The sequence below is a fragment of the Phaethon aethereus genome, assembly GCF_964289735.1.
Source record: "Phaethon aethereus genome assembly, chromosome: 8".
NCBI classification, from domain to species: Eukaryota; Metazoa; Chordata; class Aves; order Phaethontiformes; family Phaethontidae; genus Phaethon; species Phaethon aethereus.
In genome coordinates this window covers 4037121-4062590 of record NC_138584.1, presented here as the reverse complement: position 1 = coordinate 4062590, position 25470 = coordinate 4037121, and the positions used below count along the sequence as shown (strand labels likewise).

The 25470-nt window shown below is 42.9% G+C and overlaps 2 protein-coding genes across 3 annotated transcripts in view; both read left to right on the top strand.

The window, feature by feature from the left end:
- Positions 1 to 461: 461 nt before the first annotated feature.
- NPL (N-acetylneuraminate pyruvate lyase) lies at positions 462 to 11777 on the top strand (the record flags this gene model as incomplete). Its single annotated transcript, XM_082002802.1, has 11 exons — positions 462 to 526; positions 2153 to 2226; positions 3359 to 3446; positions 4589 to 4646; positions 4733 to 4808; positions 6041 to 6133; positions 6934 to 7082; positions 7294 to 7340; positions 8144 to 8228; positions 10230 to 10269; positions 11626 to 11777. The coding sequence occupies 11 exons, from the start codon at positions 462 to 464 to the stop codon at positions 11775 to 11777; spliced, it is 927 nt and encodes a 308-aa protein (XP_081858928.1).
- Positions 11778 to 12909: 1132 nt separating this feature from the next.
- Positions 12910 to 25470, top strand: part of DHX9 (DExH-box helicase 9) — a 29304-nt gene continuing 16743 nt past the window's right edge. The window contains exons 1-12 of one of the 2 annotated variants that reach the window (XM_082002766.1): positions 12910 to 13349; positions 15199 to 15339; positions 16632 to 16743; positions 17037 to 17131; positions 17503 to 17648; positions 20815 to 20861; positions 21512 to 21648; positions 22318 to 22407; positions 22503 to 22664; positions 24015 to 24092; positions 24391 to 24582; positions 25083 to 25224. In XM_082002766.1, the coding sequence (XP_081858892.1) occupies positions 13239 to 13349; positions 15199 to 15339; positions 16632 to 16743; positions 17037 to 17131; positions 17503 to 17648; positions 20815 to 20861; positions 21512 to 21648; positions 22318 to 22407; positions 22503 to 22664; positions 24015 to 24092; positions 24391 to 24582; positions 25083 to 25224 (1453 nt within the window). In that variant the 5' untranslated portion in view covers positions 12910 to 13238. Of the gene's footprint in view, positions 13350 to 15198; positions 15340 to 16631; positions 16744 to 17018; positions 17132 to 17502; positions 17649 to 20814; positions 20862 to 21511; positions 21649 to 22317; positions 22408 to 22502; positions 22665 to 24014; positions 24093 to 24390; positions 24583 to 25082; positions 25225 to 25470 lie in introns of both variants that reach the window. The other variant, XM_082002765.1, reaches the window with a different exon arrangement.

Here is a 25470-nt window from a genome sequence, read left to right as displayed (position 1 = left end):
GCCTCAGCGCAGCCTTCGGCTCGGCTCGGGCGGCTGCTGCCCGCGGGCCCGGCGGGTCGCTGTTGGTTGCCGGGCGGAGGTGGGTGTCAGTGTGAGGCTGCCTTTCTCGGGGGGGAAGGGTTTTGAGCCCGGTTTTCTGCAAAATTGTTGTCCCTTCCGAGCTGCCAGGCTGTGTGCTAGACCATAACCTCTAAGATGGAAAAGGAAGGGTAAAATAGAAGATGTCTGTAACTGCACCTTGTGCTCCCAGTCCAGTCCTGTCCTGGGATGGTGCTGGCTGTGATAAGCTGCTCTTTCAACGACGGCAACAAAAAGACAATTCTCTCTAACCAAAAATAACACTCTTACAAAGTCCACTTCTTGTGAACTTTGCCTGTCTAGTTTTGCTGTCAACAGAAGTTAATTGAGGCTTTGCTTAAATAAAGATGTGAATCATGTTCATCTCTTTTCCAAACAGCTCAATGACACCCGGCAAGAAGTTACAGGGTCTTGTAGCTGCTACAGTCACTCCAATGACTCCTGATGGGTGAGTATGACCTCGTATCACAACATGACATGTTGTCAGAGTAGCACTGCTTACTGTTACCTTAAAACCCAGTCTCCTTTCTTAACTGGAACTGATCAATTTTAATTTTATTTTTAAATCAGATCTCTGATGGGCTGGGGAAACTACTGGTTTGGTCTGACTAGCACCAGAAGCGGGTTCCCTTCACCTCTGCATCCTCCTGTTGCCCAGCAAGTGCTGTAGGTCTGGGTTTGGAGAGTCTGGATCAGTCTCACATCTCTTTTTCTACTGCTTTTGTAGGTGCAAGTTAAATCATAGTAAGGTTGTACGTGTAGGGTATTGCAGCATCTTCACTTTCGTTAAGGTAAATCACAGCCCTAGTAAAAAAGTGCTCAAGAGCTAGGAAATAATTGTCAAAATCTGATGTCCTTTTAGACTTTTCTGTGCCCTAGCTAGCTCATGCACACATTCACGTGTATGGACGTATGCATGGAATTAGTCTAAACCAGAAGAAAATATTGCAAGGACTGCACAGTTCTGAAAATAACATCAAATCAAAAGTTGAAATTCAGCCTTCCTCAAAGCAGTGGTGGTAAACAGATGTACTGCATCGTGATGTTGCAAGACAGAGTTGTTTGGAGTCAGCAAAGAACCCTGAGCTTCTCTGATGGGTGATGTGTCAAGATCTGTGTGCATTTCTGAGGGAGATGGAGGAGATTTGCTGGTACAGTCCTCTGAAAGAGATCCTTTACTTTTGAGAAGTGCTGTAAAGCATGGTACTGTCTCTAGTCAGGGAACTAATTTGCATTGCAGTCACTGCTTTGTTTCTTGTTAAAGGAAACTTATTTCTGATTTCATTTTTTATTACTACTCAAGTTTATTGCAACATATATTTGGAGAGTGATCCAGGCCTGCTGTCTGGAATGCCTGGCCCTTGTAAGATACATTCTGTGGAAAGCAGCTATGAAATTTTGGGTGATGTGTGAACCCAGTCAAGGTTTCAGAATTGACTTCCAGACTATAGGATTGGTCTGTATATTGGACAAATGAAAACAATGGTGAATTAGACACTGATAAACAAGGAGTTTGTCCTACAGAGAAGATAAACCTAGAATTCAGTTTCCCCTGTTTGTCAGGGAAGTCTCTTGCTTTCCTCATCCTTTACTGAGAGAGAGAGGTCAAAGTCACATCCAGCAGATGCCATTTCACCGACTGTGTCCAGCAGTTACAAGTATAGTTTAACTATTTGCCAGCACTTGCACAAATATCTTTGTGCTCTCAAGAGGGATCCTGTTTCCCTCAGCAGTCACAAAGGTTTGAGTTCCTCTCGTTCTCTCATATGTCCTCAGAAAAGTCCTTTGCTGTGATGACCTTGCAGTAATTATCAATTGAGATAAAAGTTTGGAACAGTGAACTACTTGTCAGGAGGAAAAGAAACTGGAAGAATTCAGAACTGAACTGTTACCTGAAATGTTAAATACATGCTGAGGGTGAAACACTTTGGGGTAATTTGTGTGTGTACAAATGCAAGGCTTCAAAAATACAAGTCTTTTTTTTGTTTTCTTAACCTCGAAGTTTAAGATATCTGCAGGTGGAAACTTACAGTGGCTGAGGCTCCTACGGTTGCTATGGTTCCTTTCATTTCAGACAAATTAACCTTTCAGTGATTCGTCAATATGTGGATTATCTGGTAAATGAGCAGAACGTGAAGAACATCTTTGGTAAGTGTTCTTTGGACAGAAACTGTGTTACGCTCCTTTGCCTGGATGGCAATCCTATGATATCTTGCCTGGTAAGAGCTGTAGTGGGAGGGACTGTGGATGTGGGGTCATCCTAGACATTTATATTCATCACTGGAGAGAGTATAAGCCATACTTAAGGCATCTGCTTTTGCCTACACCCCATTTCTGTGTGGGATAAAATAAGTGTTGCCTTCATACAGTGATGTTCTCAGAGATGAATGGATAATGCTGTGTTGGCAGAGAAAACTCAACTGAATGATTCTCCCCTTTGCCTGGGCAAGATACAATCATCTGATTAAAAAACACCAGCTCAGGAGTCTAGGGAATTCAGGGGGCTCATCAAAGCTAAATGGGCTTCTTTAGGAGACCTGTGGTGCACTGGGTAATACTGAGGTGGTCACTGCTCCCATCTCTCTGCTCTGCCTTCCTCTCGGGGACTGCTGTGCGGGCAGAGAATACAGCATCTGCTGAACCATTCTCATTCGCAGCCTGGAGTAGTTACATTAAGCTGAAATCAGCGATAAGATTTTGGTTCAAAGCTTCAGTCAAAAGAGTGCCAAGATGCAGAGTGGAGTGTGGCAGTGATTTCAGCTATCTCATTTTAATCTGTTGTTTGTGACCAAGCATACTGACATCTCGTCATTTTCTAGGGATGCTTTAGCTTAGGCAGCACATACGGGGCAACTCATGACGGAGACGCCAGATTTCAGTTGAGGCGGTTTGCTTGGGGTGGAGGACAGACAGTCACTCTGCCTGGCTAGTCCCTTTGTGCGCTTGTCATAGCCTGACTCATGTTGCTGGGGAAAGGACGCAGCATCTGCCAGGGAGGAGGTGCTGGAGGGGGGGCAGTTTCCCAGTTTCAGCAGCTGATTTTGCCTCCTCCCTCCCAACGCTGCTGATCCTGAAACACCCAGGTTTCTGACCCAAGCATTTAGTGATGATAACACTGCAATTCCCGTGCAGATGCTGGTGTGGACCATTGCTACCTTAATATGAGTTGGGGGGAAAAATACTTCTGTTTAATATCATCAAAAATGTCAATTCTTGTTTTCAGTAAAACTAATACACGTAGGCCAGGCCTCAGCAAGTATGTTGTGTTGTGTTGAAACAGTGAATGGCACAACAGGAGAAGGACTGTCCCTTAACATCCAGGAGAGGAAGCAGTTGGCAGAAGAATGGGTGTGCCAAGGAAAAGACAAGTGAGTAGCTGAGATAACAGGGGATTCCAGATCTTGTGTTAGGATATAGGCATGCCTGACTGATTGCAAAGCCACATCTGCTGGTGGCTTTTTTTTTTTTTTGAGTGTTTTATTGTTGGGCTTTGTTCCCTAGCTCCTTTATCATAGAAGTCTGCAGTTTTGTCACTGCCACTTAGCTGGTGTCCATTCCTGCTGCTTAAAGAGCTTGTAAGAGTGCTTCTCTTTGGTGCACTGAGGAGTCGTGGCACAGAACAGGGCTCTGAGGAAAAAAAGGGCTGTGCCTTTGCTTATTCTTGAGAAGAAATGAAAGTAAAGAGCAATCTGCCTATTTATGCCTTGAATTTCTGAACCTTTTAATATATTAAATGATTTGGTATGGGGGAGGCTGAGGCATGAAGTGTTTTGATGCTTCCCTAAAGGTGCAAAGTCAGTGTCAGAAGAAGGAATTCAAGCCAGATCTGCAGCTGTGTATCTAGTTGCAAGTCCATTCTCCATCTCTCATACCTGTCGTAGTTTTGTGTCATTCACCACTGCCGCCTTAGTTGCTACATCAGAGGATGTGGAGAGGAGGAAGTCTTCTGGGTGAGAAGGATAGTGAGCAGAAATAAACTGGTATGAAGGCTCACAGTCTGTATGGGTATAAAGGAGAACCACAGAAATGGACTGGTGGACTGGGGCCTGGGAGATGCCCTTGGCAGGAGCAGACAAGCAGTCAAAGGTGATGCTGTGAGGTTGAACTCTCCCAGTAGCTCTGCAGAGCAATAGAGTTAGAAAGCAAAGATGTGCTTTGATATCCTTTCCTTTTCCCAGCTTCCCCTTAAATCCTTAATGTCTTAATTTTAACTTCCTAATAAAATGCTAAGATTTGTCCCTCCTGACAGCCTTGCAAATACAACAGCAAGGAGTCACACGTGATTCATATTTGTGTTTTCTTTTTTCCACCACCAGTTGCTTGCCACTGTCAGCATCTTCCCTGTGTGTCTGCTCGTCAGGTCAACACGGGTCCAAATCCGTTTTAGGTTTAATCTAGCTCTGTGAAGTTCTTCTGTGGCTCCCTGGTCTGAAATGAGTCATTTTGGCAGACTGATACTTTTAACCCTGACTGAAACCTCCCCAAACCTTTTCAATTTGTTTTTGTGCAGACTGGATCATGTGATCATTCATGTGGGAGCACTAAGTCTGCCAGAGTCCCAAGAGCTGGTGTGTATATGATATGATTCCTCTTCACTATGTGTGTAATAAATATAAAGCAGATGTACCTTCAGGTACTTTCCATTCTCTTGTAGGCAAGACACGCAGCATCCATAGGTGCTAGTGGTATTGCTGTAATAGCCCCCTTCTTCTTCAAACCCACAAACAAAGGTGAGTAGACGTGATTTCTGAGGCCCTTTTGTATTGCCCTCCAAACCTTTATCATGGATAAAAGGATTAATACCATCTTCTTTCTCTGAGAAGTATTCTGGTGATGGTATTTGGATGCCTGTCATGTCTGGTGCCGTGCAAAACCTAGAAGAAGCATTTTTTAAAGATGGGAGATATCAGAAGTCTCCCAGTAAGAAGTGAGAAGGGTGTCTTTTGGGATGTATTTTGTTAGCCTCTTGTAAAAAGAGGAATTGCTAATGGAAAGAGTAGTTAACTAGTCTGTCTTCTGAATAGTTCATGCTTGATCTGGGCCACACTAGGAAGCGGTTGGTTCCATGCTGACTCTTGCTGGACAGTGACCCAAGTTGATAAAGCGCTGATACACAGGCGTGCCTCTTGTTACTGAGGGGATCACATTTGGTTTCGTGCACTTAAGGTCACCTCAGAACTTACACGTCGAGTGTTTTGCCTTTAATATAACGAACATAACATAAAAGAACCACGTGAAGTGGAGCTTTGTAACAGAAATGTTAAAATTTTTCTGAGTGAATTATGACTGGAAATGTTCATATGAAAACACCAGAAGAAACCAGAAGGGATTGCTAAAATGGCTGGTATTGACAGTGGCAATCAAACTGGGTAGTGTGGAAGAACAGCACAAAGATCTGCAGAAAACCTTTGGTGATAGTAGCGGGATGGCAGTGAAGGTTCAGCACACTGCTCTTTCTGCAATGCCAATGTGAAGACTGCCTAAGATGTATGAAGGATGAAGTGAAAAAGACTCTCAGGAAGAATGTCAACCATAACAACTCTTTGATTCCTAAAACAGTAGTCTGAAAATCTGTTTGTATCATGATCGAGCAGTACCCCAGGGAGGTGAATGTTAACTTGGTCCCTTGTCCTCTGTTTTGCACACAAGTGATGCTGGTGAGACCACTTTGGCATGCAGGTCTTGTAGTTTGCAAGTGTGAGAGCATGCATGATGTATCTATAAGAGAATGAGTGTGAGTTACTGAAATTGCTTTGTTTTAAAATAAATACCATCTTTGCCTTCCCCAAGATCTTCCACTGAGTTTTGCTACATTTAATTTTTACAATGTGTGCAAGTTTTTATATGATTGGCTGTGTGTTGTATGCAAGCTGTAGATGGCCTCTCCTGCTGTGAATCTGAACTGTCTTTCACTACGGATAACTTCCTTCTCTTATGGGGGTACTTGATCGTTTTCTTCCAGATGAGCTGATTACTTTCTTACAGAAGGTTGCATCTGAAGCCCCTGCGGTTCCATTTTACTACTATCACATTCCTCCTCTGACGGGTATGAAGAGTAAGTAGTGCTTCGTCAGGTATTCCCGAGCCCATAGGCTCATAGCAACCTGGGTAATCCCAGTGGCTGGTGTGATTAATCTGCCAGTAGTATGTGGCCTCTGCTTCCATCACGTGCAAGCTGTAGTGGAAAGGATCCTTTCCGAAAACGGGAGGTGAATCCAACACTGGAAAATAAATTGAATTCCTCTTCATTGGAAAAAAGTCACGGCTTATGAGTACTGAACAACTGGGATGGAAGAGGTGCTGCTGACCATGGCTTTGCAATTAGTGTGGGCCAGGATATGTAATTGCCTTGGATAACCATAGTTGAATCCTGATGTTTTTGCAAGATAGTTACCACCGTCTCTCTTGGTGTACTCTGACAGCATGGTCATGCTTGCTAGGAAATTACGTCTGAAACCATAATGCTTCTCAAGGCTTATTATTTAGCAGAGGAATGAGGAATAGAGTACAGATCTTTGGTTACTTGTTCTGGACAGCAAGGTGTTTCTGGATGTATGAATTTATATTTATTCTTAAATATGTTGTTGCCAGTTCATTCTTAAACTTGCACTTATCCTGGGTTTTTCCCTTCTGATCTGGCTAAAGGTCAGAGGGCAGAAAGATGTCCTTTGTATAACTCTGGGAAATAATCACACTGAAGTTGTCTTACTGGTTGTTTTAGAGCTATGTAGTTAACTAGGCTTAGGCCGAAAGGGAACGAATTGTAAAATAGCAAGTCTCCCTCTTGGCAACAATACAGGGAAATCTCCCAGAACAGGGATGTGTTTCTTCATATGAGATTGCTGTTCTGCACAGTTCGTGTTGAAGAGTTGCTGGATGGAATAAAAGAGCAGATCCCCACCTTCCAGGGTGTGAAGTTCAGCGACACAGACCTCTTGGACCTTGCACAGTGTATAAACAAAAATGAGAGAGAACAGTTTGCATTTCTTTATGGGGTGGATGAGGTAAGAAAGGTAAGGTAAGGTAACTCTCTTAAAAATTATTTCTCCAATGGCATTCTGTTGCTTCAGCCTTGGGGGGAAAAAAGTAACCCTGGACATTCAGTGCCAGGTAGTTTTGCTGCTCTCTCCTACCACCCCCTTTTTTTCCTCTTTGTTTTGTTACATCAAGTAAAAATGCCTTTTTTTTTTCCCCCCTCCCCCCACCCCAAACTAGCAACTGTTGAGTGCACTGGCAATAGGGGCAGATGGAGCAGTTGGAAGGTCAGTATGGCTTGAACTCCTTTTCCTCGACACACACACCTTATTGTTGTATCTTTCCCTATCTACATAGTATTTCTCTGTCTTCTGTCACGGTGATGGAGGATTTTGCAGGGTAGGGCTGTACAGTAGCAAGCAGGCAGACAGTGCTAGCAATGGGACAGTTGTATAACCTGGAATTTTGGAGTATGCTATTGATTATTGCTGCAGCCTGTAAACTGACCCAAAAGTTGTAACATACTTTATCCTCACGGCAACTTTTTCAAGTAGGGAGTCCCTTTTATCTTCATTATATGGGTAAGGAACCAAATCTCAAAGAGGTTAAAATCATTTACCTTCGTTCACATGAGAAGCCTGTGAGGAAAAGGGCCCTGCTGAGTTTTGTTTCCAATTTGTCTTCTGCCCCTCATACCAGGCTGCTTAGATGAATTACTGCGTGATATCTGTGTTCTTGAGTAGATGATCCATTAAATGAACAAGCAACTGGAAAATTAAGTGATTGACTTTCTGCGTTGTCCAGTTGTTTCTCTTTATTTTTAATTTTGAAAAGCAGTTCCATTTGGAAAGAACTGTGAAGAGAAATCTGCTCTCTAAACTCTTCCGTAGGCCTGGCAAACTTCAGATGCTTGACAGTATAAACCACACCTAGATTGCATGAATCTCTATCATACTAATGGCATTCTTATGTCAACAGAGAAAGTGTGTGGCCATGTCTTCTGTTTCAGTGGTTCTAAGCTTCCTCCTTTGCATTTACTAATTCTATTTTTGTTTTGTTGATTTTTTTGGTTGTTTTATTTTTTTGTCAGTACATACAACTATTTGGGCCGAAAAACCAATCTGATGTTGCAAGCCTTTGCAAAGCCAGACCTTGCGTTAGCACGGAAGTATCAGGTATGGTATCTTTGCTGTCCCCACTAGGAGCAGCATTCTTTCTCCTCTAGCTTTACTGGGTCTGTTTTCCAATGTGGTTTTATCGTCCATACCCTGAGGTAGCTTTATTAAAGCAAACTTCTTTCAGCTCCACCCCCACTGCTTGTTACTCGTCTTTCCTCACCTTTTTGAGCAGTCATTACTAACTTTTAACCAAGATCTGCCTTTCTTATCCTTCAGCTCTCTGATCTCACCTATGCAGAGTGAGCAACGGCCTGACTTTTTTCCTTAACAAGCCCACAATGGCAAAGCCCCTTGGCTGGCAATATTCTGGTGATACTTTACGTGACGTAGGCCAGAAAGCCGTCCCAGAGCAGCTCTGTCTTAACCCCTTTTAATCTTGGGCAGCTTAAAGATTTGTGAGAAGTTCTGAGAAATTGGTGTACAATCTATAGCAAATGTTTTTATGGGACGTTCGAGGCATCCTTCTTTTGCCTTAAAATATAAGTGACTGCAGGATGAACATCTAAAAGATGTCTGTCTACCTGGACTTTGGTAATGCTTTTGACAGCATCTCCCGCAACATTCTCCTAGAGAAATTGGAGGCTCGTGGCTCAGACAGGTTTACTCTTCGCTGGGTAAAGAACTGACTGGATGGTCGAGCTCAGAGAGTTGTGGTGAATGGCGTTAAATCCGGCTGGCAGCTGGTCACAAGTGGTGTTCCCCAGGGCTCGGTTCTGGGGCTGGTCTGGTTCAATATCTTTATTGATGATGTGGATGAGGGGATCGAGTGCTCCCTCAGTAAGTTTGCACACAACGCCAAGTTGGGTGGGAGTGTTGATCTGCTGGAGGGTAGGAGGGCTCTGCAGAGGGATCTCGACAGGCTGGATTGATGGGCTGAGGTCAACTGTATGAGGTTTAATAAGGCCAAGCGCCGGGTCCTGCACTTGGGTCACAACAACCCCATGCAACGCTACAGGCTTGGGGAGGAGTGGCTGGAGAGCTGCCCGGCAGAAAAGGACCTGGGGGTGCTGGTTGACAGTTGGCTGAACATGAGCCAGCAGTGTGCCCAGGTGGCCAAGAAGGCCAACAGCGTCCTGGCCTGTATCAGCAATAGTGTGGCCAGCAGGAGTAGGGAAGTGATTGTACCCCTGTACTGGGCACTGGTGAGGCTGCACCTCGAACACTGTGTCCAGTGTTGGGCCTCTCACTACAAGAAGGATGTTGAGGTGCTGGAGCGTGTCCAGAGAAGGGCAACGGAGCTGGGGAGGGGTCTGGAGCACAAGTCTTATGAGGAGTGTCTGAGGGATCTGGGGTTGTTTAGTCTGGAGAAGAGGAGGCTGAGGGGAGACCTCATCGCTCTCTACAACTACCTGAAAGGGGGTTGTGGTGAGGTGGGTGTTGGTCTCTTCTCCCAAGTAACTAGCGATAGAACGAGAGGAAATGACCTCAAGTTGCACCAGGGGAGGTTTAGACTGGGTATTAGGAAAAATTTCTTCACCGAGAGGGTGGTCAAGCATTGGAACAGGCTGCCCAGGGAGGTGGTGGAGTCACCATCACTGGAGGTGTTCAAAAAACTTGTGGACGTGGCACTTCAGGACATGGTTTAGGGGACATGGTGGTGTTAGGTTGGTGGTTGGACTTGATGATCTTGAAGGTCTTTTCCTACCTTAGTGATTCTGTGAAAGATGATCTGCCCTGGGAAGTCTCTTCACTAGGCAGTGGATATTGAGATTTGTAAGCCTTTAGAGCTGCTATGAGACTTATCAGCGTTCTCAGACTGCAGTGAGGGACAGCATGAACACAAGTGACAGACTAAGAAGGAGTGATGGTTTTCTCACATCCATCTCTCCCTTCCCTATTCCAATGGAATTCAATCAGTATTTCCCATAAACTGTCCAGGTAGCCAAGGCCTTTTCTCAAAGCAGTGCAACAATTGTATAAGATGTAAATATCATAATAGCTCTAGATACTTTTACATCTTAAAATTTGCAGGAATTAATAAAGTATTGTCTTTTCTAGTTTCTCACTGGGGAATTTCTCAACTTTGTCATCAAACTAGGTAAGTCCTATACTGCCTGTTTCTGCTATTATAGCTAAAAAATTCAGACTTGGTGCTCCAGAAACTCTCATGTTGCTATACCCTCAGAACTTCCTTCTTGAAAGATTTCACAGTGAGAACATGTTGCATGTGCTGTTGCCCAAGTTAGTAGCAGCTGGGAGCTCAACAAAGGGAGCTGACCAAGCATCCCTGACAGATTCCACTCTCACTTCCTTCCTTATTCTGTGAAATGTCTGTGATTTACCCTTTTTTTTATCCCAACTCTGTGGGTTTTTTTGTTTGTTTGTTTGTTTGTTTGTTCTATCTCCAAAAGCTCATTTCTAGCTTTCCTTCTAGAGAGTCATTTTTCTGAAAAGGTGGTGCTCCAGTAGGAATACAGCTCTGATACTTGGCCGTCCTGCCTTGCTATAATTTAAGAGTAACTGTTCAAGGCTGTACAAGGCCAAACATTTTTAAATGGAATAACTTTTAGAAACAAAACCCAAGTTTTAATATAAAAAGCAATTAAAACCAGCCAAGTCAGACTAGTGTAGGGAGACTGAATCAGGCATTTCATGGTTTTCATGTAATGAAAAATTGTTTGCTGTGTTTTTGCTATGCATATGCAAGCCCCAATGAATCTAGCTGAGCTTTAGTGCTTGGTTCTATTTCTTGTGTTAAAAGTCAGAGGAAATGCATCATTATTTAGCCTTATCAAGAAAGAGGGATGCACTGAATTTCCAGAGGTACATAAGGAGACGAGCTATGGTGGTTTAAGCTGGTGCCCAATGTCATTGTCAGATGTCAGCAGGACGTTGCTGCTCTCAGGGCTTTATGTGAGTCTGTATTGGGGGATAGCTATGAGGCTGCAAACATGGGGTTGCTGGGATGACAAATTGGCTGGGATAGATCAGCCTACCAGTGAAGGTAAATTTGAAGTAGCCCTATTTTTGCTCGATTTACCTATGGAGGATGCTCACCATCTTTTCTATTGTCGGGGCTGTGTGGCAATACATTTTTGGCAAGGAGAAAGGAACGCACACACAGCCCTGGTTACCTGTAAAACTGATGCAGTAGTTTGTAAAGTGTGTGTCTGACAAAATACTCTGCTTGGTATCTTTAGGAGGGAAACAATGATGGTTTAATATATAAATAAATACAGTAAGTAGGCATTATTTTTACTGTAATGTCTTTCCTGTCTGCAAGCATGATCATCTCTTCTCTGTTGCACTGTTCTCACTTCCAAGCAGCGTTTAAAGCCTGGTTTATGACAGATTACACAGGAACTCTGTGCTGCTGCCTTCTTAGGCACCTGTATAGAGACTGCTTTAAGCAAAATGAGCTGTAAATGACCTGATTCTGCTTTTGTCCACCCAGGTTTTGGTGTTGCACAGACTAAAGCTGTAATGACTTTTGTTTCTGGCATTCCTATGGGACCTCCACGGCTTCCACTTGTTGATGCCTCTGAGGAGTTCATCATGAAGGCTAAAGCCAAGCTGGATAGCATGGTGTGGCCTGATGGCGACTGATGTTCACTTCTGTGTCGGTCTGGTAGTGAAGGTTTCTTTTGTGGGATTCGCTGTCACGTGGCATGTTCCCCACGTGATGGGCTGCAATTTCTTTCAGGGAATTGGCAATGTGCCTGAGCTCCTTCCTGTTACGGCTGGCTTTGTTGGTACACATGTAGCTGCCTTTTTGTGTAACTTTACTCCACTTCCCTGGAGTACTGCACACCCTAGCACCAGCCTGTACCATTTAATAAAACATGAAAAAAGCAAATTTTCCCCGGTTGAAGGATCCTCACTCCTTTTGTCTAGAAAGGAGGAAGATCTGTCTCTGCCCTCTCTCCAGCTGGATCATGTTTTGTCCTCTCCCTTCAGAAGTATTTCCAGCACTACAGTGTGTTTTTAAACATTGGTCTGGTTGCTCAGATGGGTATTTTACTGTTTGTCACAGTCATTGGGACACTGACTATGTATGTCTGATCTCATTGTCTTTGTACACCTTCGCTTAATGGAAAAGTTTAAGAAAAACCTTGCAAAACCAGAAAGCTTTTGGCTCTCAGATGAGCAGGTATTTCTCCCTCTTTTTCCTTGCAACAAAAATGAAGCCACAGTTGAGCTGTAGCTCTCTATACTACAGTGCAGAATAGTGTCTGATGCGTTAGAAGGTTGTCTGCTACCTGACTGAAAGGCCCATTTTCGCACCCTGGACTTGCCCCTCTCCACCAGCTCGAGCTCTTACTGTCCGATAGTGTGCGTAGCTGAGAAATCTGAGGTCGCGTCCCTCCTGACAGCACGCCTGCGTGGAGAGAACGATCCCAGGGACTGTTCGGAAGGAGGGAAGAGAGCGGTGGAAACGGTGCTAACTTGTCATTAACTCAAGAGCATGGAAAACTCTACTAACTTCCTCTTGCTGTGTAACCACTGGACAAGAAATACACAATAATAAAGGCTTCCTTTTTCCACCCGCCCTTGAATTCGTAAGACATTTAGGAGAGCTCTTCTTTGCCAGGCAAGGGGAAGAGAGGACTCGGCCCGGGGTGCTGTGGGACTGTGCCAGAGGTTCTCCGTGCGCCATCGCTGGGACAGCAGCGGCGGAGGCCTGCGGAGTCCCTCGTCCTCCGAGGCCAGGGGAACTGCTTGCCAGGCCCTTGTTAGAACAAACCCTGGCGCTGCCCTGCCCAGTGACTCGCTGGGCGTTTCGGTGCAGGGCACAAGTGAACGGCGCGCAGGGAAGGGCCGAGTTCCCCTAACGGGCTCCGGTGGCTGTGCCCAGCCTGTGCTCGGGCGCGGCTGGGAACGCGTTGTGCCGCTGCAGCCGGACGCCTGTCACCGGCCTTTCCCGCCCGGGGCCCGGCCCCGCTCTGTCCCCGGGCGGCTGCCGTCGCCGCGCATGCGCGGCCGCCGCCGTGAGGCGCGGGAAGGCGGTGCCGGCCGCCGCAAGGCCGGCGCCGGGAGGAGCGGAGTGGCCGCGGCCTGGCCGGTGCCATGGGGGACGTGAAGAACTACCTGTACGCCTGGTGCGGGAGGAGGAGGGTGATGCCGGCCTACGAGATCCGCGTCGGCGGCGGACGGAGCCGGCAGACCTTCCTCTGCGAGGTGCGGGCCCTGCCGCCTCGCCGACGCCCCTGGGAGGGCCGGGGGCTGGGGCCTGCCGGGGGTCGGGGCCTGCCGGGGGCTGGGGCCTGCCGGGGCCTCGGTGGGAGGGCGCTGGCAGCCGAGGGCCCAGGGAGCGCCTGGGAAGGGGGGCCCGGCGGCCGGAGGCCTGGCCGTATGGCGAACAAAGCACCCAGGCTTCTTGTGCGTGGCGTGAAATGCACTTAGTGGGTCTGTGGGAGTACAGCAGCCTGTTACAAAGCTCTGGCAGTAAAAGGGTTTTCGGAAGGGTGATGTGTGCGTTTACACCGCGCGTGTGACCCTTCTTGCTGTTAAAATTGTCAGCGAGGGGTGCTGTGTGTCGCCTGCGTAAAAACTTCAATCATCTGCTGAGCTTGAATTGAGATGTATTAACAATTCCTGTTGGATGGGCTGCTGGCCCGCGTGCTGTTACAGTGGTGCTCTGCTCCTGGCTCCAAACCTCCCCAGCAGGGAGCTTTGAATTCGGGTTTGCTCTGAGAAGGAGCTGGTGCGAAGCGCGAGGCCACGTGCAGAACGGGCTAGTTTGTACGCGATGCTGTGGATTTGCACTAAACACCTTGAATTTGTCGTTAATACCCTTCCTCCCCCGTTCAGCTTCCCCCCCCAATAGCAAAACTGAGAAGCACAGTGATATTAAACCAATTTTAAGAGTATTGTAACCAAGACTGAGCATCGCTCATATGGTGTGGTTGTATGGACAGTGACATTGTTGAACAGTTCACTGTTTTGTACATTGATGCCTCATGAGCATCCATAGAAACTTAACAGATGATAGATAGATCTCACAACAACATTTTCTTTTACTGATTTTCACAGTCTGGTACGATGGCTGTGAATCCAGTACGGTTACTGTTTGGTTGGTGATACCGTTGTCCTGGTAGACTGATAGTCGGTGCTGAAAGTGGAAGCTCGTTACCTGGAACCCGTTAAGCAGAGCACTAACAGAGTATGTTGTTTGAGAAGAAAATGGGTATTCGCTACCAGTGTGATTCAGCACTGAAGGACAAATACAGTCTAGCCTTAGTGATGTGCAAAATTCTGGTTTGAGCTAGCTGGAATGTTATATGCAGGTCCGCTTACTTCTTTTTTCTTTAAGAATAACAACTAGCTGTAGTAAAAAGCTGTTTATATGGTCAGCAGATGAAGAGTGGAAATTAGAAATGCATAAGTGGTCTATCCAAGTGAAGCTGAAATGAAGCAGAGCTGCTGACTGGAGATGTGAAAAAAAGAAAATAACTTCAAGATGAGGGGCAATTGTTGCAGAAAAGCGGGTGTAGAATGTTTGGTTAGTCTGAATAAATTTCCGGTGATTAAGTTTTGCAGCAGCCTGCCAGACAAGCTAGCAGGGTATAAAATTGCTGTTCTAAAGCTTGACTCTTAAGTTTATGAAATTGCATCTTGCTAGCTGTAATAACGTGGAACTACGGTAGAGGACACACAAGCTCACTCTTGTCCTTGTTGTCTGAGGGTTTGCAATTAAGGCAGGCTGAGGGAAGTAAACCTGGGCAGAGTTTGCTGCTGTGTGTTGGCAGTATCCTCTCATACACTGATTAATTTTCTTCAGCGGGGTTTTGGGAAACACGGTCTCCGAGAATGGACTGTGGGTGTTTTCTTTAATAGGTATAAAGTATACATTCAAAACCTACAGAAATATGTGTATATGTATAATGATATGTAACAATACTTAGTAGTTAGTAGTAATATTTCTCCTGTACTCGTTAGCAACTGAAATTTGGTGTTTCCATCGGTATTACTGGTTTTCAAGACCATTTCACTTGTACGTGCCACAGATCTGTGTTTTCATTTGCAGGTTCGAGTGGAAGGCTTTAACTACATTGGCATGGGCAATTCCACTAACAAGAAAGATGCACAGAGCAATGCTGCTCGAGACTTTATCAATTACTTAGTTCGGGTGAATGAAATGAAGAGAGATGAAATTCCTGCTTTTGGAGTAAGCTGCTCTTTCTCTTTACCAAAGGCTAATCTTTAATTGCAGTGCTGTGCATCCAGTTGCCTTTCATCCCTGGAGTTCGGTTTGGCTCTTGTGTGCAATGAAAATGACTGAGGACTTCTGCTTGCAGTGCTGGGCAGCTGGAATACATACAGTGAATGTTGTAGGCTGCTCTGGTAAAAACAGCTGTGTGTTCATCTGCATAAGTGCTGAGGCTGGGGAGAATTCAGAATCCCTGTGAGGTGCAGCCTGACTTGAAAAGTGCTGAGTACCCACACCTGACACTGGGAATTGTTCTAAGTGCATGTTATGATACATAATACTGTGTCCTTTAAAAAAAATAAAATAACAACAAAAATAATCACAGATGTCTCAAACCAGACATTGAAAACTTACCTGTTTTTAAACCATAAATACTCTCTGCCTTAGCTCCTTGTGGGTGTAACAGGATCACTGCTTTTTATGATGTTTTTTGAACTGTGCAAGTATCAGCAATGACTATCACATAAAAGCTGAGGAGGAGAGTAACTCTGCCTTTACAGCAATTTTAGAGAACAGTAAATAAAGCATGAAGGTATGTGTTATACGTTGGGAGGGAAAAGTCTTTTTCTAGTGCCTCATTAAGCATATATCTGTATCAGATACGTAGTTTGATCAGTGGAAGCAGTGTCCCTGCCTCATTAGCCTAGGTGAAGCCCTCTGGTAACAGGACCTGTATGGTTTCTGATGTATCAGTTCGTTTCATGGCAATGCAGCGTGCTGCATGGCTGGGTCCTAAGTAGGGATCGTGTGTTCTGTGTCTTGAATAAAGCAGAGGTGCTGCGATCAGTTAGCTAAACATACACGTCTCGAAATGGGAATAATTCAAACTGTAATGATTAACCATAATTTTGTCATTTCCTAAGGGTATTCACATTTTCTTACAGCGTTTTTTTGTGTGTGTGTGTTCATAAAGTATATTTGAGTTCCCTTGGGTATATGATAGGGACCAGTAGCTGTTATTTTACCCTGGGTGCTGAAACAGTTGACTTTGTGATTGCTGAACTTCAGTAAGTCAGGGCTACTTGGTGGTTGGGAATCTTGGTATGAAACACCCACAACAAGCCAAATATTCAGCAGTTGTATTCCTTTCACTTTTAAAAAGGGTGTTATTATTGTGGGTTACTACTGGGAGTAACTATTGCATAAAGATGCATGATCTCTTTAAACTGCCTGAACAGTTTTCTAGCTAAATAGTAAAAAGACTTATTCTGTACGGATGTGCTGATACTTCCCTTCACTCCCTTTCCTAGCCAGCAGCTGGTGATACCCCTGATGGACATGAGGCAGCTAGAGATGTTACTGGTTCCGGTTCTACTTCGGGTGGACCTCTTCCTCCGCATTTGATTATAGAGGCTGAAATTGGTACGGCTGTGAAAACTGTAATTTACATGTACGTGGGTGTGATATATGCATATAGATTTGGGTGGGAGGTTTTTCTCCCAAATGGCATAATTCTGCAGCCAGAAGACTGCTAGAAGTCATCGTAGTTTTGAGGCAGAGGTGTGAATGGCTGTATGAGATCTGAGGGGCTGGTTGTGTCTTGTTGAGATTGCCGGGCAATACCTCTCCATTGCTAAGATCATGTTTTGGGGGAGTTATTTTGTTGCGTTTTTGTTTGTTTGTTTTCCATGTGTTAGGCAATGGCCCAGGTACAGCACCTGGAAGTTTTGGCAATCGTGGAGCTCAGTGGGATCCGGGTGCAAATTTGAAAGACTACTATTCAAAGAGAGAGGAGCAAGAAGTGCAGGCAGTAAGTCATTCTATGTAATTCTTCTTTACTTTTGTTCTTAAATAGCTATCTTTCACTCCCTTTCATTTGTTACTAGCATTTATAATCAAGCTTGCAGTTTTCATTTGATATTTTGCAGTTGGTTTTAACTTAAGCTACGCATTTACCTGCTGACCTTAATGGTAACTTGTTTAAGCTAAGAACAAAATCACTCTGGATACCGTGAATATCAAATTGTTTGTATAGACAATTTATTGTGAAAATAAGGAAATACTGAGGACATTACCATTTTCTGTAAGATTTTAACTTATTAAACAAAGACTTGTTGTAAAAATGTTTAAAACTGAAATCTATTAGAAACCAGTAAGTAATACTTTTTTCCCCAATATTAGACCTCGGAGTCAGAAGTGGATTTAAATGTCGATCTTCATGGGGGTTGGACCTTGGAAAATGCCAAGGCACGTCTGAACCAGTTTTTCCAAAAGGAGAAGATTCAGGAAGAATATAAATACACTGAAATGGGGCCTGATCACAACAGGTTTGGTAGTTTTAGACACCTTCTGCATATGAAGGGTTAGAAATCTTTTCGGTGACAGTGGCTAATCACATTTATTTGCAGTGCTCCATAGTGCCATTTGAGAAAGCAAGTGTTCTTTACCAGAACCAACATCCCTAAATCTTGAAATGGGGGCGATGAGCCTTGGTGCCAAGTTCTGAGCGATGCTGAAGGGTGTTCTGTCTAGTGTTTTTCATGGATGTGCAGCTTTTAAAATGATTGCTGTGCTCTAGCTCACTCTTGAGGTGTCAGTTTGAGTGGAAAGAGTGCTCAGTTGCTTGTGGTAATTGTAGGTCTGTAGTTGTCTTTGTATGTTTTGAGTAAGTCTAAAATATGCTTACATTTGCTTATGTAGAAATGTGCTTTAAGGACATTGGTTTATATTTTTGTATAATTAACTTTTTTGGCAGCGGAGTCTTCTACTGGAAAAATTAGTTTGGCAGAATCTTCCCAAAAGAGTTTTGAGGGTCTTAAAATTTCAGTTGAAACCAGCTGGGTATTACTCTTTTTTGGCTTTCTGCCCATTCCATCCAAAAATTCTCATGTGCATCTTCCAAATCAAAATAGCACATAACGTTGTGCATAAAGAATTGATGGGTTTTGGTTTTTTGCCCCCGTTTGGAATAGTGTTTACAAATCATCAAAACTTCAGATCATTGTATTATTTCTTGTAAAATATAATTATGTTTTGTGGTCAGAAACAACAGCATGCTGCTGCTGGATTCTTATTGTTGGATTTTGTGGTTTTTTTTTTCATTATAGAAAACAAATTTATATGAGAGTTATTTTTTTAGAAAGAAGTGAGTTTTCTTATTTACAGTCTTCCATGAGAGCCTCACTTGCAGGACTTCTGGTATTCTTTTGTTAAGTCTTACAAGCATTTAGAACATTTAAAATATGTGTATTGGTGTCAGTAAGTTGTAAATTCTCATTTAAAGCCTATCTTCAAGTTACTTCATCTCCATTTATGCTTTCAAGCAAGGACATTTCTTTCCCTTAAATGAGTAACATAAAAACTTAGTTTGTACAGTACTAGGAATTTTAAATATGCTTGTTGCAGATTTAGTTCTTGAGCACTTCTTTTAGTCTGTAACTTGCAGATAATCTGTGCAGCTCATTTTGTTATGCCTTCTCCAGGTAAAAGCATTAAACCCCATGTATTTAAATGTATATAATCTTGAGCAGAATGAAGTGGCCGTAGATGACAGTATGTTTCTCAGCCTGCTTACTGTTCCTCCGGAGAGCATTTCAGGGTTTCCTATTTACAACATCCAGGAAAGCTTGTGTGAATTGCCCTGGATGGAGTGGCAGAGGGGAGAACTAACAATCTGCTGCAACAGATCCGATAGGCATGAAGCAGTTCTAATGTGTTCTAGCGTTCATTGAAAGAGGGCAAACTATTGGATTTAATCCTTTTGATATGTATAACAGGAGAGGAATAATTTAAGATGATTTTGGAGTTTTGAGGAGTCAGTAATAGAGTTTGGTTTGGGATTTGGGGGAGGTGTTGTGGGGTTTTTTTGGTTTTTGTTTTTTTTTTAAGAAATACCAGTTGCTGTGTACCTTACCAGTCTGATTTTTTTTTTTTTAAAGTAGTGGTCTTTATAACAGAAATGTCAGCCTTGCTCTCAGAAGTTTTTAAAGGAGAAATGTATTTTTGTTGTCAATTAATCATATTCATATGATATAAGAACTTAGTAATAGCTGGAAAATTTGGATTCGAAAACTTTGTTTTAATTACAACAGGAGGGTATAAATTGTAAATACAAACATGGCTCTCCTAACACATGAAGTATGAACTAAATATTAAGGGATGAGACACGGCTTTTCTCTTTTGGGATTCCATTGGTAGCGTGGGATGCGTTTGCCTCCTTGTGTTCCTGCTGAAGATGGTAGCAGCGAGCGACACCAAAGATCTGTGCGTGCCCACACACGGGTTGCTGAGGCTGTACTAAACAATCACATGGGATTCTGCTGCGAACTGATTTCTGGTGTTGCTGTTCTCCCCTTAGGTGGAGGAGAATGAGATTGAATGCTGACTGTAGGCCTGGCTGAGAAACATACTGTCATCGGTGCCTTAGTTGGCTGTTGTGTCCCTGAAAGCCAGTGGCCTTTGACCCATGAAGCCACTGTGCCTGAAGGTCAGTTCGCTGGTAGTACAGGAAGGAGTTCGAACTTGAAATTTAAATCCCTCACTTAACCTTTGTTTGTTTGTTTGTTTACAGCAAGAAATCAAGGACACAGATGCAAGGCTCTGCCTGCAGCTGTGGAAGTACCAAGGCATAGTTTTCAAAGAGGATCTCAGTCTGATAAAGCCCAGTTATACATCTTGAATCACATTTGCCAGTTTAAATCCTGTCTCACAAGAATTTAGCTTTCATTTTTTTAATCTGTGCAAAGACACGCTTCGGTTGTGATTCTTAAAAACATGGATCTTGGTTTCCATCATCCTCTGTTGACATATATCTTTCTCATTTATTTGGCCTTTAAATGAATTGGTTACATGTCTACTAGGCAAACTATTACATTTGCTGCGCAGAGTTACTTTTGACTATACGCTGTTCCCAGAGTATGGCAATAAAGGCTTCATGGAAATGCAAGTATTCTGCCTCCTTCTGTGCAGATATCTTCAATGGTCTTGACAAAATGACCTGGTTTAGTTTTGTCTGTGCTCCAAGCTGGCCAAATGTGTGGTAAAACCCAGGGTAGCTGTATTAAGTGTTGCATCTGAGTTAATAAATACAGGCTACTAGTGGGTTACTGGAGTATAACATGGGCTACAGTTAATGGTACAGCTGGATGCATGTGAATGTTACATTAACATGCTATCTGCTTTATAATCATTGCCCTAAGCTTAGAGCATATTTCTTAATAATGTGGTTTTAAATTTCAATGCTGAATGATGGCATTTGCAGGACTCTTCTTAACAGATCTACTGGTTCTCTTGATGGCAAGTCTGTTAGTTACTAACTTGGAGCTAAAGGGACTAAAAGCAGTAATATTTTACCTTGGCCGTTGATGAGTTGAGAGCCTCTGACTGAGGACACAGCAATCTCTGCCTAGAAAAATGGGAAAGAGTGGCTATTTTTGCAGTGTCAGTGTCAGCTGTTGATAATTGTACCTTTGTGTTCGTTCTTTCTATTTACAGGAGCTTTATTGCAGAAATGAACATTTATGTGAAGCAGCTGGGCAGAAGTAAGTGTTCCTCTTTATTTTTTATCTTAGCAAGAGATGGGTGTTGGTACTCGTACTCATGGCTGCAGACTTTTATAGTTTTGTGTTGGAGCCACTCCCAGAGATGAAGGTTCATGTTTGTTTCCTGACATGAAATCTTTTTTCTGTGTGCTGTGCTTGTTGCATTCTACTGCTTGTCCATTACATACTTAACGCTAATCATTCTTCTCAGCACAAAGAAATGCTTGTGAGACATGGTAGGTTTTGTTTGTGTTAATTACTTGTTCTTCACATATCTGAGAAACGCAGGAGTCTAATACGTGGGCATGCTGGCCATGCTGTACCCGTTTATGTAGAGCTTGCTGTGAAATTTGTACGATGTTGGTGGATGGTATAGGATAATCATACCTCCTTAGACACTGAATGCAGAAAAAAAACTTTACAGGAGTTCCTCAGGAAGTCAGTAAGTAACACTACACAGCTAGTGTGAGTCAGCTGATGAAGGGGCCTCGTTGGATTTTATGTTGGAAATCTGGATTTATCAAGATTTGAGACTCTCTCTGTGAAACTTGGCTTGTGTGAACAATCACAAAGCCCGTTGCAGAGTAGTATCTTCTGTGGAAGCTGTTTGACTCATTAGCTACTACAGCTCTGAACTTTGTGTGCTGCAGGGATTTTCAGTCGTGAGCATGGATCAAACAAAAAGCTGGCAGCACAGTCCTGTGCCCTTTCCTTGGTTAGACAGCTCTACCATCTTGGTGTCATAGAACCTTATTCTGGACAGACAAAGAAAAAAGAAGGAGAATCGGTGAGTTTGGTAGAAGGGTCAGAAATTGTTGCTTTCACTGTAATAACACAAGTACTCTCTTATAAAGATGAGTGAGTTAAAGTTTGCTCTCAATATTTAACAGCTTATGACTCAATAATAATTTTTATTCTTTAGACCAGCAATTGTTTCTGGTCTGGCCAGTGATTTGGATCAGAAATATAACTTCATGTCTGTGTGAGTGGAGCAATAAACCAGTTAATTACAGTACTGTTACTTACAGTACTGTAGTACTTTTTTGTAAAACTTTTAGTTTTACAGTGTATTAAATGAAATAGGATTTGTAACACATGCTTTTTTCAGTATAAATTTTCTAGAAGCTTGAAGATTTCTGTTTATGCTACATACAATTCTTGGCTATTTGGTTTCAGTCTCTGGCACCTCAGCATTTTTTTGGTATTCGGTTACAAGTTTGTGAATGTTTTCCTCTGAAGTTAAACTGAGATATTTAAAAATACTCTACAGATTCTTGTTGGATGAAAAGTGGGCGAAATGTTTCAAGAACATGAAGTTTGAACTGCTGGTAGTCTTTGGCCTTGACTCGCTAGGAACTATTTGATGGTTCAGGGTACTCTCTGGCAGCCTGCAGTTCTTGCTTCCATTGTCTGCCTTTTTGTGTAGATTAACATGTAGTTTTTAAACATTTAATAGGTGGAACCCTATGAGGTGTCACTGTCTTCTGACTTAGAAAATCAGCTGCAAAAGACTGTACGGGAACTGTCTCTGGAGATTGTGCCTTTGGTGAGTGTGTGGTTCAGGTACTCCAGTATTTAACATCAGACCTGCTTGTTTAATACTTCTATCTTTCTTTGCCCATTTTGCTTTTGGATTTATAGCCTGAAGATCCCAGTAATCCCGTTTTGATTAATGTTGGAAAGTTGGCCCATTTTGAACCATCGCAGAGACAAAGTCATATGGGAGTTGTTCCGTGGTCACCACCTCATTCCAACTGGAACCCTTGGACCAGCTGCAATATTGATGAGGGTCCTCTGGCAAATGTAAGATAGCTTAAATAATTGCTTTGTTGTTTGTTTTCCCCATGCTTCCGGAACTTTTAAATGCTTTTTCCCCCCAGGATTTAAAGTATGAGCTATTCCAAAGGAGAAAACAGTCCAGTGATAAAATGTCTTTCTTTCTTGGCCTGGAGGAAGGGAGTCTTTTCATTGGTAGGAATTCTTTGTATTTATTTCATGTTTCATTAGGTTCTTGAGCAGCAGTGTCTTGGATGTCCCAATTCTTTGCTGTTTCACTTTTTGTCTGCTATGGTGCAGCCCATATAAAATTCTAATTGAAAGTACAAGGTAAGCGTAAGGGCATGTCATTTATAATTTGTGAGCCTCTCTTTCCCATATTTCCATGCTAGGACTTTTCTGGGAGGAGAAACTGCTCCAAGCTAGTGTCACTACACAGTCGGCCTGCTTTCTTTTTTTGGTCATTTCTAGTCCCATTCAACACAGAGTAAATGAAAAGCAGCAATGGGGCGTGTCAAAATGAGGAAGAAGGGAAGAAATACTAGGTTGCCAAGTCCAGATGCATAATTTGGCCACTGGTACAACCTGGTCAGAAAAGACTCTGAGGACAGGAGCTTCAGCTTCCTACAACAGGGAACCAGAGTACTTATGACCAAAATAATAATTTAATACTTCTTTCAACTGCAGTTTTTTCCATAAATTCCATTAACATTGATCATTATATACTCATTTAAAAATACGGAACTGACGTAAATTGGAGTGTTGCCGCTTAAAACTCATAGTCAGTGTATTTACGGACATTGCAAATTGACATGGCTTCAAATCCCATTAGGATTTCTATGTGCTAGTTGTGATGCAGGTAACTTATTTGCAGTACAACCAATTAGCCCTTTCGTAACAAATTTGAATTTCTTTAGAATTCTTCAGTTGAACTAGAAGAGTTGCCTGATAAATTTCCTTCTCTGCTCACTTTTCTTTTTTCAGCTACTGTTCTGTGGGTGGTTATGTGCTTACATTATGTCATTCCTTACATTAAAAACTCCTGTGTGAATGACCATCTAAGTATCTCATTGACTTACTGCTGAATAGAGTGTGCTTCTCAAGCAGCTAAAGTATTTAAATTTAAACAATCATTCTTTTTCAGCATTTTGGATCTTTCTGAAAAGCTTCTTTGAGGATGGCCATTTAATTTTAACACACTGGAATGAATGAAATAAAATAGCTCATAGGCGTAACTGTTTTCAGGGAGTTATGTAGGAAATGATCCTTTACTGATATTTGGAATCATTATGTTGATGTGACTGATTTTATACTGAAGTTATGATATAGATAAGCAGAGGGGTCAAAAAGCCTCTGAACAAAGTCTTGCCTTTGCAGCTCACTCCAGAGCAAATAAGCATGGATTTGAAAAGTGATTTCATGTACCGTTTGGAGCAGGATCAAGAATTACAAAGGGTAAGTGTGCTTCCTGTAACATGGTGTATTTTGTGCAAAAGAGGTTGAACATACCGTATACAAAGTGTGCAAGACTGGATTTCAGTAGTAATTAGGCACCAAGTGTTTAGAAGTTCTGGATGTGACAGTGGGATGGATGTGGGGATGTGTCGGTGTTGTGTAAGGAAAAAATAGAAACTATAATGTGTTCTTACACAGTTTTGCCTTTGTGTAAGCGAAACCTGTGTACAAGAGTGAGACAAAGTATGGATGTGGAGCAGAATAGGTCGATTTTGGAAATGTGCTGGATTTTTTCCAGATCCAACAAGAGAGAGAGGCCTTACCTGTGAAGAACTTCGAAAGTGAAATTCTGGATGCAATCCGTCACAATTCTGTTGTTGTAATTCGTGGTGCCACTGGTTGTGGGAAAACCACCCAAGTGCCACAGTACATCCTGGATGAATACATCAGGACGAACCGAGCTGCGGAGTGCAACATAGTAGTGACACAGGTGAGGAGTATGTTACGTAAGTTTCTGTGGTTGGATGCTAGAAATCACCTATTGGGATGGGGTGAGAAATCTGATTATCATTACAGGACATTGTTCATAAAAGTATCTCCGTGGTACTACATCTAGGAGAAACCTCAGCATCATGTATATTTTCCTTTGGAGTGTTATTCTTTCCTGTATCTACAAGTTGAGATAATCTCGCTTGTACCTTGTCCAGGTGAAAACGTTTTGGCTGACCGAGGGCGAATGACTTGGCAAATGCCAGCTGCCAGTTCCTGTATATCCTTATATCCCTCCTTTGTAATTTTATAGGCAGAATTGACCATTTCAGAAGAAAAAAGCCTGCAGTTACAGATATTACTGTTTAATGACTACTCTGTAAAGAAACCTTAGGACAGGACACCTATAGCTTTTATAATTTACTTTCTCGTTTTCGGTGGTGTTCTGATAAACTGAAAAAACCTCATCATTAAATGACAGAAAACTTTTTCATCCCTCAGCCTCGGAGGATTAGTGCAGTTTCTGTAGCAGAGCGCGTGTCATATGAGAGGGGAGAACAACCTGGGCAAAGCTGTGGGTACAGCGTGCGATTTGAATCTGTGCTTCCTCGGCCGCATGCCAGTGTGATGTTCTGCACTGTAGGTCTGTATTGTTTTATGTTTGTGGCTTAGTAATTACGGGTCTCAATTCTTTGAGTTAGCAGCAAAAGCAGAAACATGGTTACATAAAAATTTTTAGAAAATCTGTTTAAAAGATAAACAACTTTTTTTCTTTTAATAGAATAAGTTTGCTGACATACTGTTGTGCTGTGAAAGATAGTTTGTTGTTCAAAAGTAGGATAACACAGGTCTAATGCCATGCAGAAATGATCTCCCAAAGAGATAAAAT